General features: G+C 36.8%; 1 protein-coding gene across 2 annotated transcripts in view; it reads left to right on the top strand.

The window, feature by feature from the left end:
• Positions 1 to 22,401, top strand: part of LOC120539666 (flotillin-1-like) — a 156,910-nt gene that overhangs the window by 38,251 nt on the left and 96,258 nt on the right. For both annotated transcript variants that reach the window (XM_039769989.1, XM_039769988.1), the window contains exons 4-5: positions 7,521 to 7,611; positions 10,017 to 10,160. In XM_039769989.1, coding sequence (XP_039625923.1) covers positions 7,521 to 7,611; positions 10,017 to 10,160 — 235 coding nt within the window. The remainder of the gene's footprint in view (positions 1 to 7,520; positions 7,612 to 10,016; positions 10,161 to 22,401) is intronic.

Here is a 22,401-nt window from a genome sequence, read left to right as displayed (position 1 = left end):
GTCTATTGCTTTTTTGTGGCATTGGGAGGTGTAGATTTGTTCCAGAGTGGGGAGGGTACAACCAGTTGTTCTCTCCGCTGTCCTGACGACCCTGTGGAGCGCTTTCCTTTCTGAGGAAGTATAGCTGCCGTACCACACACACAGTCCGTATGTAAGTGCACTCTCGATGGAACAGTGATTAAAGGCAAGGAGCAGATTTTTGGGAAGATGGTTCTTTATGAGGATTCTCAGAAAATGCAGTCTCTGCTGCACCTTCTTGAGCAGCTCCTTGTTGTTGGCGCTCCAGGTCAGGTCATCCTTTAGCTCAATGCCCAGAAACCTGAATACCGCGACCCTCTCCACACAGGCCCCACCAATGATGAGTGGCTGGATGTCAGTTTTGTTTTTTCTAAAGTTAAAAGCAAGCTCCTTCGTTTTTGTGGCATTGAGGAGCAGGTTATTGACACTGCACCACTCTGACAGCTGCTCCACCTCATCCCTGTATGCCAGCTCACCCTCCATGCCCGAGATGAGTCTGACCACTGTCCTGTCATTTGTGAACTTTATGATCTTGTTTCTATGGTGAGTGGGGACACAGTCATATGTGTAGAGGAGCGGGCAGAACACACAATCCTGCAGCGTCCCGGTGTTGAGGCTGAGAGCATTGGAGGTGTGGGGACCCAGCCTAACCCTCTGGGAGTGACCAGACAGGAAGTCCAGTATCCAACTGCAGGTGAGTGATGGATGTCCCAGATCTGCCATTTTGGACACCAGTCATTGTGGTCACAGCGTCCTCCGTAGAACTCTTTGCTTTGTACATATAATCGGGATAAATGGAGAATAGGAGAGTGAAATGTATCGGATAAGATCCTGGAGGATTTTCGTTAGTCTAAAAATTTCCACATAGAGAGGTGATGTCATTGTATGATTTATCTTATGTATTTTTTTTGAAGGAATTGACTCCACTTTGCTCTAGCTCTGTCAAGTTCATGTTTATTGCATGTGTTGCATATATTTCACTTTACTTTGTACATCACCACTCTGTAGAACCATGATCGAGTATTACTTATCAAACATGAGTTTTACCGTGAAACCTCTTGATTCTTCTTTTCAAAAGTGATATACCAACTCAATAAAAATTTGAATTTTTCTTACTGTATATAGTTCAGAGATTTGTCCGGATGGTTACAAGAGCAACAGAATCCATTGGTCAGAGCAGGATTAAATCCTGCATACGGTCTCCATGTGAGACACAGCTGTCCCAGCAGAAGGAAAATGCCATAGTGTAATGTGGAAGCTGCTAAAGAGTGACATGCCCTGTATGTGTACTAATTACTGCAGAAGGGCAACAGGCAGAGGCACAAGCATATGTGGGAAAGAGAAGCAACCTGTAAAGAAACATGCAATGTTCACCCAAGGATCTATAATAATAATTACCTAACATTTGTCATAAGCAAAGTTAAGTGCTTTTCATAAGTCAATAAAGGAAATCATCAAAATTTAAATTTGATTACATATATGTGGTGGTTTACCTATTGTTAAGGACAATTTAAAAACAGCACAAAATACACCTGCAAATGTCCAAGTTCGCTTAATAAAATATACTAAAAGAATACTTGTTCAAACACTAGTAAAGTTTATAGTCATTTAAACCCTTGTGAAGATGAGATTTAAAATAATGTAAAGATTTACGAAGTTTGAGTTTGTTGGGCAAACTATTCCAGAGCTGAGGTACTCTGATCAGAAAAACGTGGTCTAGTTTAGTCTATAAATTAGCTCTTGAACAGTCAATAGGTTCTTGCTTTGGGGATTATAGCTGTATACAGATAAATAAGGAGCTGATTATCCACAGATAAAGTTTTATCTTTCTCATTAAGACAATTTTAAGACACCATGCATAATGAATTCCGTTTCTCTAAAATTCTAAATACTGTGATCCTAGAGATATTAACAGTACGATTAAAAACATACCTACACTACATTCTTTTGATTCTAAAAATTTATGCTAGAATCAAGCAAAACTTGCATTCTTTATAAGATTGTTAAATTGATGTATTGCCAAAAAAATAAAATGTTATGATCTAATTTGACTATGCAGGTGATTTAGGTCTATAATGACAATTTTTGTTTTTATCAAGGTTTAGTTGAAAAATGTTTTTAGACATCAAGTCCCCAACATCTGCAAAACAGTTGATTACTGTTTACTGTCTACAGGTCTGTAGAATTATGACTTTACAGGAACATATGCATTAATTGAGTGAAGTTACCATAGAGTTGCCAGGGATGTGGAGTGGTATCACAGAATCTCCACTCCTCAATTTCTGATTAGACTAACATATTTACTGTGTTGATTTGAAGTACAAGATACAAGGCATTTCATCACTGCCAACATGAATCAACAAGCTAGTTTTAGCACCCTAACCTTTTAAAGTTTGGGTTTAAAGGCTGTTGTAACTTTTTTTTTATATTAAATTTAGAAACCTTGAGTACCATTAAACGTAAGAGACAACTTGCACAATTAAAAAAGGGGTAGAGGTAGGTGACTCTAGTGACTTGTGACTTGCTTGATAATATATAAAAAATGACTTAACTTGCCTATTGGTGACTTGTGACTCAACTTGGGCGTAAGATAAATGGCTTGCAAAGTTTTACGATAAAATGCCACAGTTATTTTTCAAGTTGCATTCATTTAACTTGCCTTAAATATATTATAAGTAGTCCATACCTGGATGAATCATCAGGACTAATCAGCGAGTTGCAGGGCAATAATAATGGAAGGGATCCAGACCAGAGACGGTCAATTCTGAATATTTTCATTTTACTACAGACTCCCTGTAAAGAATGGAATGGCTGTCCGCAAGATCTGATGGACAAAAATCACTGTTGTGACAAGAGTGTCCTCAAACTTTGTCATTTCAAGATTGATAAAGGCAGTTGTGTTGCTAGAATTTTGACTCCACGTATTGTGATTAACGTGTCATTATGACTAACGTACCACTTCAGCCATGGAAACCAACACCTGTCTTCTCAAATGCATATCAGCTCCCCTGACCCTGTTTTGCTCTGCCCCTCCCTAACCCTGAACAATGATTTTTATATGGGTCCACAAAAGCTTGTGTAGATCCATGAGCCATCAGTCAAATGCTTTGTATCAGCTGTAGCTGCTGGAATAATTAGAGGAGATCATTGAATATCCTGAATTTGACACCCACCTGATGGCGTTTCTTGCCCCTGTGATCTGAGCTCACCCAAATCAGAAAGAGATTCCACCATTCTGTCATGCTTGTTCCCTATTATCTCTGTTTTATGCATGCTCTGTTGCATTTGTCACCATGTGTCTATTTGTGTGCATTAACTGAATGTTGTTATTACTACATGCAGGTTTTTTTATTTTTTTGGGAAGCCTCATTTTTAAAAAGTCTTTGTGATGATTTAAGAGCACAAATGATTATATACCCAATCAAACCATCCTTTGCAGTTCTTAACATCATGTTCCAATCTGTATCTTTTTATTATACTCTATCTATAACAAACCTTACCCCAAATAGTGGTGATATGTGTCATACAATGGCAGTACAACCCTCTGATTGACATTTTAATATGCTTAAAGCATAAAACATAACACATTTTATTGCATCTTTTTACACGCATGTACTGTATATCCATATATTTAGAAATACTTAATGTTTTTCACTTTATTATTTTGTGATTTCCCCACCCCACATTTTCCCCAGTACGGCTGAGCTACAAACATTTGTGAAAATTCCTTCTGCAGTTGTTGCTTTTTTGTTTTCTTGCATGCCTCACAAAAATCATGTCAGGCACTCCTATTCCCTGCAGGAGGTGCATGAGATTCCCAAGTTTAGCTGTGTTTTAGCACCAGTGCACTGTAGCTGATAGATGGAAACCTCGGCAGCTTGAATGGGAAGCTCAGGAATGTGCTGCTGCTGTGTTTGCAGACTCCAAATGTTCATTGTTTCTTGCTCTTAAGTAGCTCACTATACTAAAAATGATCGCACACTGTGACCACGCAAATTGGAATTCTTTTGAGTCTGAAGCCACTCCTTGGCCTAATGGAATGTCCGCTCATACGCTCGTACTGATTGCAACTTCTTATAAACATTACAATATTTTTCATTCATCACCCCTTTTCCTAACCTGCTTTTCCTGTTTAGTCTATGTTTTACATAACTTATCAGTGAGATTCTGTCACCGAACAAAGAAGGTGGCAATGTGGTGGTGCTCCTTTGGTCTTGCAGGCAGTGCTTGGAGTGAATTGGTCACAGTGACGCATGATGCTTCATGGGAACTTACCCTTTCAATATCAGACTAATATACAAGCGCTCCCACCTCCGTGTGTACCCTGTGTAAAAGTAATAACGAACTGGGAGGAGGAGCAACACGGGCTAAACAGTATTGTTAGTAATTTGGTTTCTCTTACCATTTTTTTTCTTAAAGACCATGTCTTTACAAATGTCCAATAACAATCAGCACTCTGCAATATGCGGTTAGAATGAGTAAAAGTAATAAGAGTAACTTCTAGTTTTCTGTTGGTAGACATTTATTCAAATCTGTTTTATGAGGCAGATGTATTTTTTGTGGTTTTGAGCCAATTTGGCATTATGATTTAGAGTAATTTAAGAAAAACTTGGAATGAATTTGCCTTTGAATACTCGTAATGGCCTTGCCACATACTGCTACGTGTGTTATTTTGCAGTAGTCTTTGAGACAACAAAACCGACTCCTGTGTCCCATGCTAAATTTCCTATACCCTAGTGTAGATGATTTCTGTGATATATGCATAGAGCAGCTAATTATTTGGAATCCACAAGCGTAAATGACCCCAATGCTATGGTACTGCTCGTGACTTAAAATGATGTGAACTTTTAAGGCATCGCACATCCCTTTTCTGATTATCAATTTTTTTTTTGTATACAGCTCCACAGTTCCAAAAAGTTTAAGAAACACTATATTAGATAATGTTGAAATACCTAATGTAGATTAAGAGATGCTAGAGTTAAGATTGCCACAACACTTTAATTCATTGGCTGCATTCCAATATGGAGAGCTCGCACTGACTCTCTTGTGTTTGTTTTCTTGTAATATGGAAACTTTGATTTGTTTCATGGGAGGTGAGAAAATACAACATTACACAAGCTGAACACTGCAAAAGGTATACAGTAAAACCTACAGCATGTTATATTTTTGTGATGTTTCAGTCTATTTTATTATCTTTCATAACTACAGTATGTCTGTTTACTTTTGTTTGCTTGAGATTATTGTGGTTAAATGAAGTGAGGGTAGTAGGAAGCACAGTGTTTGCATGGTACCAGAAGTAGAAAATAAAAACCCTGAAAGGTGCATCTAAAGCAGGTGGGGATCTTAAGTGATTAAAACAGGTACATTGTTCACAAATAATGGGGGGAAAAAAGTGCTATATTGGGGTCTCAGAAGAGCACAGTCCATATATAAAGCATTCAAGTAGTTCAGTTGCTAGTTGCTCATACCTGGCATTTGTCACAGATAGCCTACTGAATATGCCTGGCTTAGGAAGCCTCTAGCCAAGGTTAGTCTGTACAGATGTGAAGTCAACTCCGTGCCAAGAACAAATGCCTTCCGCACTCTACTGAAAAATGGAACCACTGTTGTCATCGTCATCCAGTGGAAGACCAAAACGATGATTACACTGTTTGCTTATACATACAACTACAGCCGAAGAGAAGCCACTGAAACAATTATACTGTTATATATTTTTTGAGCCAAAGCTGCATTTTAAAGCAAGTTAAATATATCCTTTCTTTTGTCCAATTTTTCTTTTAACATTCCCAATATGGTTACTGAACAGGTTCCCATGGAGCATTCATCCCCTGCTGGACACACCCTCATTATTCTGAGTGGCAGATTGTGTACTGGTAATGCCTTCATACAGTTACTTGCTGAGCAAAGAAGTGAAGCCTTAATATTCTGCAGTTGCAATTTTTTATACAGTATACCCTGAAGTGTGTGGCGTAGTGGTAGCTCCACTCCGGTTCTGGGTCTTACCTGAATGGAGTTTGTATGTTCTCCCCACGTTTGTGTGAGTTTTCTCCCAGAGTTGAAAGAAATGCGGGTTCGGTGATTGACAATACTAAATTGGCTCTAGTACGTATATGTGTGTATGCCTTGCGATGGATTGGCCCTGTCTGTGAATTTATTTCTGCTCTGTCTTCTTGCCAAACCCCTGGGAAGGGTTTCCAGCAGGTTTGAAAAAAAGGGATGGATGGATGGATGGATACTCGGAGATGACCTTTCAAAAATTTTTGTTTCAATATTGTGTGACAGTGACATATTAGATACAATGCACTTAGGAGACTGTGAAAAATCTATTATATATAAGTTTCTTCAAAATAAAACAATTGTTTTATATACCAGTCATTGTTCTTATTAGGAACTAATTTCTCTGAGAAAATTTAATTCTGAGTTTATATGTTTAGAATAGGTGACACACATTATCATAATTTAGATTAATTGCAGTAAGTAGGAAAATGTAAGTACTTTATTTACTCAAGTCTTCTCCAGTATGATTTAACTAAACTTGCTTGAATAAAACTAGTGCCTTGACTTGGCCTACTTGATTAAATCCAGCAAAATAACTTGCTTGAATTTAATCTTTATAACTTGAAATATGAAGGTCAGGAATTTAAGGTTGTTTGTTTGTGCCTTACACATGTAGGATGTCGTCTCATCGGATCTGTTTTAATCAAAGTTGTAGTTGGTACATTTTTGTCTTCTCCGACCCAAGCAACCTAATTGCTTCAGACTCCACAGTCCTGTGAAGGATATATTGTGTTTGCTAATAATGTAGCCATGATGAGCATGTATATGAAAAAGGATGGGATGGAAAAGCATGGGGAAAGCATGATCACAAATGCCACATAAAAGGGTTTATTTGTGTGGGAAAAGATAAACTGCTGTAAGGTAATCCCCAGTTTCATGACCCAGTGGTGTCACCTACAATAAATATGCAATGGTCTGTAGTATCAGAAGCTGTATATAGGTACAGCAGTACAGTACAAGCAAAGACCATTTACTAGCTTTAGCATTCATTAAAAGATTATAGTGACTAAGAAATTAAGTACTGTAATAATGCCAAAAATCGGGTGATTACTATTACAGCTTTCAAGAACATAGTCAAAGATAAAAAGTAATTTTAACAATTGCCTGTAATTACTGAAGCATGCCTGATGGCTGATACAGACAGAATTAATATATTAAGTGGATAGGACTAGGAAGCTCTGTTGAATTGAATGGCCCATTCTCCTATGGATTGTTCCAATACAGAAAAATCTGTAAGTAGCTTGGAAGATCTTTGAGACAGAATTTAGCTTTCTGATGTTGCAGAGGTGTTTTTTAATTTATAATATGTATATTAGGGCAGGTGTGATTTTCATTGAGATATATTTTATGGTTAACTGTTTATACTCTTCATTCAGTGTCAAGTATTCTGCAATTTGTAGTATCCTAAATCTGTCTTGCTTTTTCCTTCCTTTTTTTTTCTGTAGAATATCTCTGAACACTTTGACTCTTAATGTAAAAAGTGATAAGGTGTATACAAGGCATGGAGTACCAATTTCAGTCACTGGAATTGCACAAGTAAGTTAAGAGAAAGCTTTGTTTTTCAAGCCAATTGAAATGTTGCACACAATTTTTTTACATGTAATTTTAAGTCTTCCCCAGTCCAGGAGCAGTTTGAGGTAGGAGCAAATGGAATGAAGTGTGATCTATCAACAGAGAAGGAGCTTGCCACAAGGTAATGGTGGTAAGGTAATGGTAACCATGCTAATCTTTCAAGCAGAAAATTCAGCTTTAATTGTAGTACATTAAATTAAATCTTTTAATCGGAAAATGTAACTCATTTTTGTTATAGTCCCAAGTGACACCAGATGGAGGCACATGATCTTCAGAGTTTTTGCATTTTTGGGCTGCAATTGTAATCTCCACCATTACACTACCATCACAATCTACTGGCAGTGTTTCTCTGTTCTATTTGAAATGATTATAACCACACAGAACAGATTGGAATTACAGATCATGATTAGTCTAAATGCATTATTTTTTTTCACTTTACATTTACAGAATTCCTTTGAAATAATTCCCAAGGGAAAACTGGGTACCACAGATACGCCTACATAAATAAAGCAAGCATTGTTGTCCGTCTGTTTGTTTGTATGTATGAATGAATGTATATTTGTTATGACATCACTCAAAAATGTATTTTGATGAAAATTGGAAGATAAATCAAAGATGAACCAACCTTAAATATAGTCAGCACTGACTCTTGTCCGTTATGCTTTCAGATGTTACAGTATGTCTGAAAATGATGGGCTGAAGGTCAAAGACAATCTGACTAAGGTTGCTTGAGGCAGAGTGAGTGCCCCTGTTAAAATGTAATACAGGAGCATTCTAATCCAGCCATCTCTTCTACAGTTATCTTAAGTGTTTTTGTAGCACTTAAACGCTTGTATGTTAAACAGATCAAGATACGCATCTTGCAGCTGTTGCGCCCAGTATAAAAGGGCCTCTGCTAACAGATTAAGACATCCTTTGGGCACGAGGCATAAGACAAAATGCAGTTTGATTCATGATAATTTTTAATCTACATTACACTGGGGTCAGGGAAAAGACACACACTTCTTTGCAGGAAAGCAAAATCATTTTTATTATAGGCTAACATCTCGTGATGAGTATGATGAACCCAACTATAACAAGGCACACTGTTCTGTTGAGTATTCATTTAATATATATTGATATATTTTTCTTATACTTTAGAAATGGTGAATACTTTGACTCATGCCTGTACTAATTGTAGTTATGTTTTAAAGAATGAGAACTCAAAATGTTAATTTGTTGCTTTAAACTAGCCCTATTGTCATTGTAGTTATTGACTAGAGCTTTGGTTTTGCAAGCTGTGCTCTACAGAAAGTAGCTGTTATACATGAGGGAAATGCATGCACACACTGGGGTGGAAAAGTGGCCCTTAAACACAGTGGCTGATTTAGTTTCTCCGTGCTTAGCTTTGTTTCAGTTCCACCACTCCATCTCACATGCTGCATAGTCCCATCTTGCCAACACCGCCCTGTTTTCCATTGTCCAGCACCTGTGCCAATTTGAAGTCTCCTTCTGCTTACTTGAAGTCTGAACTAATCAGACCCTCTCACTCCCCACCTCTTTGCAACTACTCCAGATTCCATGCGTCAAAACTGAGTGATTTTTACAAAAAAGATCATTTTAAGAGACAATTTCTTATTAACACCACCACCATGATCAGCACAGGAGCTAGGAGAAAGACATCAATATTAGACTACTTGGAGTTTGCCAGCCATGCAGATACTTTGGGAATTGCAAGCAACAGAAATAGGGAGGAGGGCACAACAACGGCAAGTACCAGTGGGATGGATGGCCAAGTAAAGCTAGAATGTCTCCCGGACAGGAGAAGGGGGTGTTCTGTGTGGAAGAGAAGTGAGCTGTGGAGTGGAAAGAGAAAGGTCAGGAAATTTTGAGAAGTAAGGTGATGGGAGGCAGGAGTGAAATAGAGGCCGAGAGTGGATGTTGCTTTAACAAGAGGTTGAATGGAAAGCAGAGGAGTAAGTGGTGTCTACTAGGTTTGATTGAAATCTTGGACTGGTGGTGTTGGTGCATGGCTGAGAAAGAGATATGGTGTGACAAATTGTCCTGTTAAGGGAACTGACAACAACAGCACGGTTCAGTTGACACGTCCCCTGCTACTGGAACAGTGGGGAATACTGTACATAAATACAGAAGGTGCAGGAAAAGAAATAGTAAATTCTTTATTGGTTTGACCCTTACACCTTAATAAACTTTTTTTCTTTGACTCATGTGACTTCCTTCCCTTTCCCCGTTCTCTGATCAGGCAAGAGGCTGCTTGCGTGCTACTGTCATAAACTGAAATCTGAAGAGTGTAATGTAATATGCCATATCACACTAACACAACTATCACTAGATATATCTTTTTCATTTCTTAACTTCTGTCTTTCCAGGTCAAGATCCAGGGACAGAACAAGGAGATGCTGGCGGCAGCTTGTCAAATGTTCATGGGAAAGTCGGAAAGAGAAATTTCTCAAATTGCTCTGGAGACATTAGAGGGACACCAGAGAGCTATAATGGCACACATGACTGTGGAGGTAAAGTAAGATGCTCACAACCAACCATTACCCAACCCGCTATATCTTATCGACAGGGTCACAGGGGTCTGCTGGAGCCAATTCCCAGCCAACACAGGGTGTAATGCAGGAAACAAACCCCGGGCAGGGCGCCAGCCCATTGCAGGGTGCATACACACCAAGCACACACTAGAGACAATTTGGAATCGCCAATGCACCTAACCTGCATGTCTTTGGACTGGGAGAGGAAACTGGAGTACCCGGAAGAATCCCACGCAGACATGGGGAGAACATGCAAACTCCATGCAGGGAAGACCTGGGAAGCGAACATGGGTCTCCTAACTGCGAGGCAGCAGTGCTACCACTGTGCCACTGTGCTACCAAGATGCACACATTTTAATAAAATACAACATGCATGTAAACCTTTCGAAAATATAAAGGAAATTAATTAATATATAGTGAGACTGCTTTACTCATGCAGGAATAACAGTCTTTAATTTTCGGCAGCATAATACTGTAACTCAAGATTTAATTTTATACTACAAACAATGCTGTATAGTTTCGTCTTCATTTAATGTGGTATAGAACTGCAAAAAGGGTTGTTGCACATTTCCTTTGTTTTATTTAATTTCTATATCCATTCTAACTTTGTCTTGTATTCCTCTGAGGAGAACGCCCGGTTACATCTCATCTGCATGTTGTTCAGTCAATAAATTGACAAGCCTTGCATTTTCACTGCAGTTTTCTTTTCTCGTAAATTGTACTTGTTAAATGTGCTGTCTCCTCTTTACAGAACAGCTAACTGATAGGTTGTTGTATTTCTCTGTGGCTTATTTGTTTATTGGGCACATGCAAAAGGTAGTATAATTTTGCGGCTAAGGCTATAGCAGCTCCTAATTGCAAAAATGTGCAAATGAAAACAAGTTGTGTGTTTCGTGATAAGCTGGCATTCCATCCTAACTAAAGGCAATGTCACATTAAGGTTGGCATTTCAGGTTTTTCTGACCAAAAACTCTGTTGTTTTTGAACCATGTGAAATTACTTCACTACAAATTGCAGCCATATATTGTTTACAGAGCGAGCACGATCTTCCAGCAGTCGTGCGCCCTGGTTTCTCTAATAACCAATAGCATGTTGCCTAAAAGTGTGGTGCTTTACAAAGGATTAACCGCTGCAGCAAGTTCAGCAGCAACCCAAAGTTTTATCTGTCTGTCATCTGCCCTTTAATTCTTTATTCCATTCTGTTATGGTATATAAAATATGAGACGTTAGAGCTTTTATTCTGTTTGTGAGGGTCAGAACACTTCTGTTTCTTATTCTTTGGCACTACATTCTATTTATTTACTTCTAGATGAACATTCATTGGTTCATTTGGTTGTCAACTGCCTGCACCTTTGAATAACGAGAAAATCAAATCTGTTTGATTTTATCCTAGCTAGTTGCGAACTTGTTTATTTTAGTCGTTAAGCATGTCACATTAGATAATTGACTTTGCAGGAGCCTGCCACTTACTGGCCAAACTTAGTAAATGAAGACCAAGACTGAAAATTGTTGGAAAAGTTGTCTAATGTGACATAGGCTTAAGTTGCCTTGTGTTTAGATGCCTCCTACATTATAAAGACATTTTCACCAGCTTTGCAGGAAAAAACATTTTACTGAAAAGTTGGAACAGCTACAAACTTGGCTACATACAGTCGACAATTTCAAACATATTTATTGAGTGCACTAACGACTGATAGTTATGCCTTCAAAATGTACTGTTATAAAGTTGAAGGCTAACAGATAAGTGGTGCTTTGGACAAATTTTTCCAGTCAGTCATACAACAAACAGCTTTGCTGAAGAGCTAACTGGTTCCATGTAAACATAGTGACTTGCAGGAAAAGTGGCTGTGTGTTTTGACAATAATGCATGACATATTTTAACTGTTACAGCAATTCAGTCATTGACTGATTTAACAAATATCTTAATTCTGATGAAAGGCTACCTGAGCTTACCTGGATCATAAGTGCTTATTCAATGAGGGTCAATTCATACTTTCATACAATATATGTGTAACTGTGCTGTGAAAGTCATGCACAGACTTTTCTAGTTGATTAACTAAAGTAAAATAAGATTAATAAAAATGCTTTTTTAGGAGCAGGAGCAACAAAGTGTATCTTCTGCTTAAGTATGAAAGGGCATGTGTCCATATTTATCATACACATAGATATTAAAACTTCATCTCTCTGCTGAAATATATGGAAGCCCTAACAGAAAATAGACTGTGCACACACTTGACACTCACTTCTCAGTAATTTAAGAATGCATTTTGAGACACATTTTCACTCAGTGTTCACTAAGTGTTAAAACAAATTCTTGCACTCATTAAGCATAACTAGAACATTTTCTGTCAAATTTATTCTTGCAGTATTTTTAGTGTTACTAAACAGAGTATCCAGTTTTAAACAAGTAGCACAGATTAATCGATCAAAATATATAATCCATAAATTCGATGGAAATGTGCGAGTTCCCTAATTAGCGGATTTTTTTTTTTTCTCGTATTTGATGTTAAAATGCCTTTTGTCACTGCTTTTAATTACACAGATGCAGTGACGTGCCTTTTTAAAAGCAAAGCTGTTTTTGTTCTTTCAGTCTTCAGAAAGTCAACTTTCTGTGAAAGTTGTTAAGCATATTATTTATGATTTATTCTATATAAGGTATATACAGTAGTTGCTGGTTAAGGTACTTCGGTTTACCAATCATTGAGAGCTGTTTTATTTTCAAGAACCACTTCAGAATGACTTGTACACTCAAAATCACAGAGGCCATAGTTTTGCTTCTGATTGCTCTGGGGCCTTTTCCTGATAGGATGGTATTATGCATAGTTTCCTAAGTAGATATTTTCACCATTCTTACCCAACACCTTGAAATTCTGAAAATATTCTAGTGAACCATTAATATCATAGGACAAAGTAACCAACTATTTACAGTTTTTTTATGTTTTATTTCATACCCATGATTTGCTTTATTGGGACTGTTTAAGATCATATCCTTGGTTTATTATATTTAGATTGTACCTTCATAAGATCTCCACTTCTCTACATGGCTGCTGGGGGGGTTTCATTCTATACATACTTTGTCGCATGGCATGTCAGTGAGCCGGGTGTTCACGAATTGTCGTTTGCCTAATTTGTAGAGGCAAAATGGGGGAGGGGGAGAGAGAGCAATGCTTTTTTCTTTTTATCCCTTCTACCCCAATAACCATAAGTGCCAACATAACAATTGGCTCCATAGCCATAACACCTGGCAATAATATCTATGTCAAAGCTATCATATGTAACAATGTACTCCCTTAACCTAAGACTACAAAATGTCAACAAAATTGAACTGTAATGTCAGGGTGTCAATCATGAATTAAAGACAAAGAAAATATTCTCTCACTTAACATCTCTAAATGCCTAGATAGTATTTCTACAAGAGACTACCTTATTAAGCAAGGATTTGTTTCAGTTGCAAAGAGAGTGAACTAGCCAACTTTTTCACTCCAGCTATACAAAGAGAACTAGGGGTGTGGGAATTTTTAATACACAGAACTATTGCACTTGTAGTGTCAGATGTAATCTCTAATTCTGAAGGGCAATATGTCATGGTGACGGACAATTTATCTAATACTAAATTTATTTAGATTAATATCTATGCACCAAATGTGGATGATAGAGATTTCTTCCAAAATGTATTTGCATCTATCCTTAAAGTGAACACTCGCATAATAATGATTGCCGGAGACTTAAATTCAGACCTAGATAGATCCTCTGCTACAGCAGCGATAACATCTAATACTGCAAAGAAAATTACACTGTTTTTAAATGGAAAATAACTTACCAGACCCATGAAGGTTTTTAAATCCTAACCTAAAGAGCATACTACTTCTCATCTGTACGTCATTATTACTCAAGAATTGATTATATCCCTATAGAAAGTAATTTATTGACCACTGTCAAATCTTATAAGTGCAAAGCTATTGTTATCTCTGTCCATGCCCATCTGATTATGGAGCTTAAATTACTGCATCCTACACACTCCTTGTGTAGCTGATGTCTTAACCCCCTATCATTAGTTAATGAGAACTATACTATAATTCATATCTATGCAAATTGATTCTTTTCTTGAGACAAATGCAGTTATACTTTGGGGAAACTCAAAGATTAGATTATTTTATTTTTATCACAAAAATAAATTTTAAACCAAAAAGGCATCTGAATTATTCGGCGAACTTGCCAGAATAGATCTAGAATACATCCGGTCTCCAAATGAGGTACTTTATGGGAAAAGACCAGTTTTCCAATCAGAATTTAACCTATTGACTACTAAATTAACAGAACAGTTCATCTTTAAATTGCGACATCATTATTATGAACATGGAGAGAAGGCCAATAAAATCTAAGCCCAACAAATCCACGAGCAGGAAGTCTGCAATGTAGTTAACTTGCACATTTAAAGAGTACTGCAAGTAATCTACTCGGTTTAAAGAAGATTAGACACAATCTAATGAGTTTTTTGATTCATTACAGATACTAGATACTCAGTGGTGTTGAACTGGATAAACTTCTGACACATTCAGAATTACTAGATGCTATAAACTCACTTCAAAGTGTGAAAGCAGTTGGCCCTGATGTCTACCCAGTGTAATTTTATAAAAACAAATTTCAAATGTGTTAGCTACATTGTTATTTTAGCAACTTTTTATAGAAGCTAAAGACAATAAAATTCTACCTCAAACTTTTCACCAAGCATTAATTACCATCTTTGCTTAGAAAAATAAGGAATTACTATGACGTTAAGATACACTCTACGAAGTTCGAGCCAGAAGGATTGAGAAAGTGCTTCCTTCTGTAAGATAAGACCAGACCAGATTTATTAAAGGTAGACACTTCGATTCTGATCTTCAACATTTATTAATTGTAACATATTGACCTAATAAACTTAACGCACCAGAGATCTTGGTATCTTTTTTTTAGATACAGAAAAAGCATTTAATATGGTTAAATGGAACTATCTATTCACCATATTGCACAAATTTGGGTTAGGCCCAAGCATATTTACATGAATCAAACTACTTTATACTTGTCCAGAAGCCTTAAACTAGGATGTGGGACTCAACAAGGATGCCCCTTATCGACTTACTCTTTGCAATTACCACTGAACCACTGGCTGTATAATTTTGAAATGCATTAGAGATAAAGGGGATTTTCAGTGAAGGACTTCAACAGAAAATCTCACTATATGCAGGTTGTAGTGAAGAATTAAGATGGTTCGGGATTAAATTACAACCACTACACACATCTGGTCTGAGATGAAAAGATGTCCAAATTCTATTTATTAATTTCTTCACAAGTTATACAAATGTGAAGGTATAGTCTAAATAAAATTATAAATTAGCTATCCCAGTTTCTTTCTCTTAAATTTGTCGATGTTAACATTAGTCATTAACCGGTACTTTATTTATCCAGTAGATGGCGTACTGCACTCAAGATAACATCAATATCAGGAAATTGCTAGAACGTTAAACCATAAAGTATTTACTCAACTTAAATAAGTAACTTATTCTTAACATATATACATATTATACATGAGGAAACCGTAATACTGATTCTATAAGAAACAATGTGTGAAACTCAAAATCGCGTCTCTTCAACTATACTTTAGCTTCCTCAAAACGTCTATTTTAGAAACTGTACTAAAATATATATCCAAATTACAAATTTAAACACAAACAATATATTTGAAGGACAAACAATTAAATTCCACTTACTTTATATATAATTACGCCAACTTTCACATTTAACAAATGAAGCTGCTACTCTACTGTTAAGACTCCAACAAACTAATCTATAAGGTTCAAAGTGAAGAAGCCCTGTGATTGGCCAAGTTCCAACTCGACACAAGCCTATCACAATAACTAATAATTCAAGGTCAACGATATCTAATTAAAGGGAAACAACACATAAGTACTATATTGCCTTTTCAACACAGATGATATAGTACTATATAATCTGACACACGGAATTCCATGCCAGAAGCATTAGCAGAATTTGAAAAGATATCTGGACTCAATCAATTTGAATAAATGTGTGCTTTTTCCATTGAAATCTCTAGCCCACAATATTAAACTGGACACCTCATTTATCTTGGCAGATCTGTTTAAATTTCTAGTGGTAAATATCACACATAAATGTAAAGCTTTTTTTTTTTTTCAACAAACTTTTGCTAGTTGCATGGAAAAAATTAAACAAGAATGGAATAAATGGTCTACCCTCCATCTTACATTAACAGGGAAAATCAACATTGTCAAAAAAATCCTTCCCAAGCGGCTTTTGCTATTTCAAAGCATCCCCATATACATTAGCAAATCATTTTTTAAGAAATTAGATTCAATCATAACCAAATTTATTTGGAATTTGAAACATCCACACATTCTGCAATGACCTAAAGCAGAACAGGACATGGCACTACCTAACTTTCAATTTTATTACTGGGCGGCAAATATATCGGCTAGAAAGACCTGGACGTTGGCACAAATTGATGGATAATCACAAGCGTTGTCTGCAATAGAAATAAAATCCTGCAGTACTTTATATTCCCTGCTCTATGCCCCAGTAAATACAAATTATCATCAATACACTAATAATCCAATTACATTTCATTTTCTCAGAATATGGAAACAATGTAGGGAACACTTTAAGAGAAAAAAAGCTTTTATATGTTGCAACTCTACATGACAACCACCTTTTTCCACCCTTTCAAACCTATATAGTACTTAATGTTTGGAAAATATCCAGGATTAAAACCTTCAGAGACTTGTTCGTAGGATGCAAATAAATTGTATATGTACAACTATGCTTCAAATTTAATTTCTCATCAACACAATTCTTCCACTACTTTCAAGCTACAAGCTTTGCTTAACAGAACTTGCCCAATTTTCCTCACCTCCCATCCAGTTTTATTCTAGGAACAAATATTGATCAGTCATGAAGACTGAATATTTTACAGTCCTTTCCTTTTAAATATCCCAGGGTACATTGGGGAAAGTGTCTATCACTTAATATTTCAGAACAGGAGTGGAAGGCAGCCATGCACAGAATACATTCTAGCTCCATATGCAGAAAGCATTCTGTCATTCAACTTAAAATCTTTTATCAAGTGCATTTATCCCATTTAAAAATGTCAAAAATGTTTTCAGAGCAATTTTCAACCTGTGAACATTCTAATCTAGCTCCTTTTTCACTGGGCCAAATGTTCTTGGTGTGCACCAAATGAACCACATTTTGGACAAAAATCTTTAAATGTTTATCAGATAGCCTTAGTGTTGTAATCACTCTGACCCATTAACTCTAGAATTACCAGAGTCTATGAAAAAACTTGTAAATTCCGCCCACCTTAAATCCCTTCACACCTCTCCGTCAGCATCTTTTGTCTTGTAAATGTGTCGATAAGCCCAAGCAGCCTGCTATACCATCTCCCCACCGCCACAGAACGGGCAAGAAGTTCTCCCAGTTCCTGCCTTGATTATCATGTGTGTTCTGTGTCTACAACAATCTATGTAAGCGCATCGTTAAAACCGAAACATTTTTTATATTTTATTAATACAGTAGATTTTCGCTTATCCAACATAAACAGGCCAGCAGAATATCAGATAAGCGAAAATGACGGATTAATGGGAGGTGTTAAGAAAAAGCCTATTAAATGTCAAACTGTTATAATTTTACACATTATGAACCTATTAGTCATGTTTTACAACAAAACAGAAAAAATTAACTGAAAAAATGAAGTTACAGTTTCAGAATTGCTTGAAGTTAAAAACAGTATGTATTGTACTTAAAGTTCAGTCCTGTGATGATTTAAAGAAATTTTTGATCGTAGTCTGCTTTCCTGACGAGTGCCGTTTCATCGCTGCCAAGTCTCTCCATATTTGCAGCATCATTGTCGATTCCTGTAGCTGCTTCTTGTTGCTCAATGTATTTAATTGCAGTTTCTAGAGCCTTAACTCCGTCACTCATATAGTCAACATCCGTACGAGTGTATACTGTTTACTACAGCATTGTGACTGAGTATATATTAGAGATGCCCCAATATGGGAATTTTGGCCCGATATTTGATAATGTCTATGTACTTATCTGCCGATGCCGATATACATATTTATAAGATACAGAGAAAAATGTCTGTAATTCTTGTCCAGACAGATCAAGTCTCAAAGTGAACATTTATTTGTATAACAATTTTGCACACCGCATTCAATCATTAAAAACAAATGATATCTGCCAAATTTGGCTGGCTACCTGTTGGTTATATGGGAAACAGTTTTGCAGGTTGTTGCTTTAAATAACACTTTTCTCTTTCTTTTTGATTGAACAAATACAACAAATTCAACAATAATCGAAAAAATGAAAACTGAAAAAAATGGTAAAATGTACAATGACAATGAAATAAGCAATACCACTTAAGAATAACATCTTTTGCAGATTATTTACAATAATTAAAATGGCTTCTGCTCAACCACATTTGGCTGGCTATGTGATCCTTTGTTTTACAGTCTGCAGTATTAAATATCACAACTTTTTTTCTTTGTTTTTGATGGAATAAGTCTAACCAATCTATAATTTTAAAAAACAGAAAAGCGTACAACAGTAAAGAAATAAATAACTTTTTTCTGGAGGCTTATTCTTTTCTGTTTTTTTAAGCATGATGGGGAGGCTTTTCTTAACGAACTAGAGCATCTCTGCCTTGTCGCAGAAAATTCTGTTTCTCTTTTCATTGATCACATTAGAAGCCAAACTGAATAATCTGTCGCTGTCCACTCTAGTACATGGGGCTGACAGGAATTTGCGTGCTACTTTGGCAATGGTAGGAAACCGACTCCAGTTGTTGTTCCAGTATTTCAGTGGATTTTCATTCCTCGGGACTGGTGCTTCAGAAAGGAATCCCTGCACCTGCTGAGTAGCATGCATACATTTACAGTATTCTGCGTCATCTTTCATATCTAAAAAGATAGATCTGCATTTTGGCTTTTACCAGGCCTGTCAGATTAAGATTCGAATCCTTATAATAAAAATAAGTATATGGCATTTGAATTGAATGCATGTCTGTATTGTATTTGCTGTTTTTTGAAATATTTTATTATTAATATTTTGCTTTTCACTGTAGATCATGATCTGCTTACAAGTTGCTCATTATTGCTTAAGAGACTCAGGTGGAAACAGTGGCTTCCATGAATGTGATTGGCTCGCACACAAAAAGCAACATAAGACACACAACGCACTGACACTTTCTAAAGACAATGTTCAAAAGAAAAACAAACAAAATTGTCAGTGATTGCTTAAACAAAGTAAATGCAATCATTTTTTTTCTTTTTTTCCCTTATATCCCTGTGCCTAATTTTTTACAGTAAATAAGCTGAAGCATTGTGACCCTTTAAGTGTTTAACAAATGAAACAAGTGTATTAAACGTGTTACTTTGTTGAGGTCTTAAGTATTTTGTGTACAAACCGGATTCCAAAAAAGTTGGGACACTAAAAAAATTGTGAATAAAAACTGAATGCAATGATGTGGAGATGGCAAATGTCAATATTTTATTTGTAATAGAACGTAGATGACAGATAAAATGTTTAATCCGAGTAAATGTATCATGTTAAAGGAAAAATATGTTGATTCAAAATTTCACGGTGTCAACAAATCCCAAAAAAGTTGGGACAAGTAGCAATAAGAGGCTGGAAAAAGTAAATTTGAGCATGACGAAGAGCTGGAAGACCAATTAACACTAATTAGGTCAATTGGCAACGTGATTGGGTATAAAAAGAGCTTCTCAGAGTTGCAGTGTCTCTCAGAAGCCGAGATGGGTAGAGGATGACCAATTCCCACAATGTTGCGCAGACAGATAGTGGAGCAATATCAGAAAGGTGTTACCCAGCAAAAAATTGCAAAGACTTTGCATCTATCATCATCAACTGTGCATGACATCATCCGAAGATTCAGAGAATCTGGAACAATCTCTGTGCGTAAGGGTCAAGGCCATAAAACCATACTGGATGCCCGTGATCTCCGGGCCCTTAAACGACACTGCACCACAAACAGGAATGCTACTGTAAAGGAAATCACAGAATGGGCTCAGGAATACTTCCAGAAACCATTGTCAGTGAACACAATCCACCGTGCCATCCGCCGTTGCCAGCTGAAACTCTACAGTGCAAAGAAGAAGCCATTTCTAAGCAAGATCCAAAAGCTCAGGCGTTTTCACTGGGCCAGGTATCATTTAAAATGGAGTGTGGCAAAATGGAAGACTGTTCTGTGGTCAGACGAGTCACGATTCAAAGTTCTTTTTGGAAATCTGGGACGCCATGTCTTCCGGACCAAAGAGGACAAGGACAACCCAAGTTGTTATCAACGCTCAGTTCAGAAGCCTGCATCTCTGATGGTATGGGGTTACATGAGTGCATGTGGCATGGGCAGCTTGCATGTCTGGAAAGGCACCATCAATGCAGAAAAATATATTCAGGTTCTAGAACAACATATGCTCCCATCCAGACGCCATCTCTTTCAGGGAAGACCCTGCATTTTTCAACAAGATAATGCCAGACCACATTCTGCATCAATCACAACATCATGGCTGCATAGGAGAAGGATCCGGGTACTGAAATGGCCAGTCTGCAGTCCAGATCTTTCACCTATAGACAACATTTGGCGCATCATAAAGAGGAAGGTGCGACAAAGAAGGCCCAAGACGATTGAACAGTTAGAGGCCTGTATTAGACAAGAATGGGAGAGCATTCCTATTTCTAAACTTTAGAAACTGGTCTCCTTGGTCCCCAGACGTCTGTTGAGTGTTGTAAGAAGGGGAGATGCCACACAGTGGTGAAAATGGCCTTGTCCCAACTTTTTTGGGATTTGTTGACACCATGAAATTCTGAATCAACATATTTTTCCCTTAAAATGATACATTTTCTCAGTTTAAACTTTTGTTCCGTGATTTATGTTCTATTCTGAATAAAATATTAGAAGTTGGCACCTCCACATCATTGCATTCAGTTTTTATTCACGATTTGTATAGTGTCCCAACTTTTTTGGAATCCGGTTTGTATTATAATCAATTATTAGAAGACAGCATTTTTCAAAGTAATAAAAAAATGTAAAACGAGTTTGTGTTTATTTATGAAACTATTTAGTTAACACGCACGGAACAAAAATATGAAGGAAAGAAGCATAGGCTATAGTTGGCTCAGTCGCTTGATGAAAACTAGCGATCTTTAAAATGGGTGTGTTTAACACAGAAGATGCCGACCGTTTAACTAATGACTAATAACAATATGGGTTAACAATAGAAACGTATAGGCTGATCCTAAAAAGTTACGTGCAAAAAAAAAGCTCTGTAAAATCCCAAAGTCGTGTCCAGCACGTCTTAAGTAACATGAAGCCAAAGTTAGTGCAAGGTAAAACCAACGTACTGCTCTTTTACATTCGATTGCCGTTTTTAGATTTTTTTATACATTCGAATTGTTAGAATAGTGATATTCGGTCCGACAGCCCTAGTTATTTACTTAAAAGAATGTTGTAAAGAGCTCCACAGAGCTGCTTTTTATATATATATATATATATATATATATATATATATATATATATATATATATATATATATATATATATATATATATATATATATATATATATATATATAAAAACTCACCTCCGTTGTCATCTGGCTGTTTTCCCGGGGCATGTGTTCTCTTCAAGAATTTCGTTGTACATTTCAAAGAGCGTGCATGCATGCCACCTCGACATTTATCTTGGCCCTTTTCTGTTGTGGACCATCTATCTGTGATTCACTGGTTTGCATTTCGTTCGATGCAAGTTCCATCTGAGCTTGCAAAATTTTTAGTGCCAGTGATTTTACATCTGCATCGAAATAGCGGTCTTTGTATTTCGGGTCTACAACAGTGGCAACACAGTACATGGATTCTGTGTAAATATCAATGAAACAATTGTTTACAGCATCCAAGAGAGCGCTTTTACTGGTTTTGACTCCGAAGTCAGTACGAGCGCTTTTAATCTGCAGTTGTTTTAAATCATTAACTGACGGAATAAAGTTAGAAGCCAAGGCTTCAGAATGGCAAATTTCTTTTGTCAGTTGTTGAAATGGAGCAAGGAGTGTGATTATGTTCTCAATCAAACCCCACTGATTCGGCGTTAGAGTTGCAGGTAATTCAAAATCTGAGGCATAAGCCCCAAAGGCTC

This window comes from Polypterus senegalus, chromosome 11, assembly GCF_016835505.1.
Source record: "Polypterus senegalus isolate Bchr_013 chromosome 11, ASM1683550v1, whole genome shotgun sequence".
Taxonomy (NCBI): domain Eukaryota; kingdom Metazoa; phylum Chordata; class Cladistia; order Polypteriformes; family Polypteridae; genus Polypterus; species Polypterus senegalus.
This window is presented reverse-complemented; position numbering and strand designations above follow the sequence as displayed.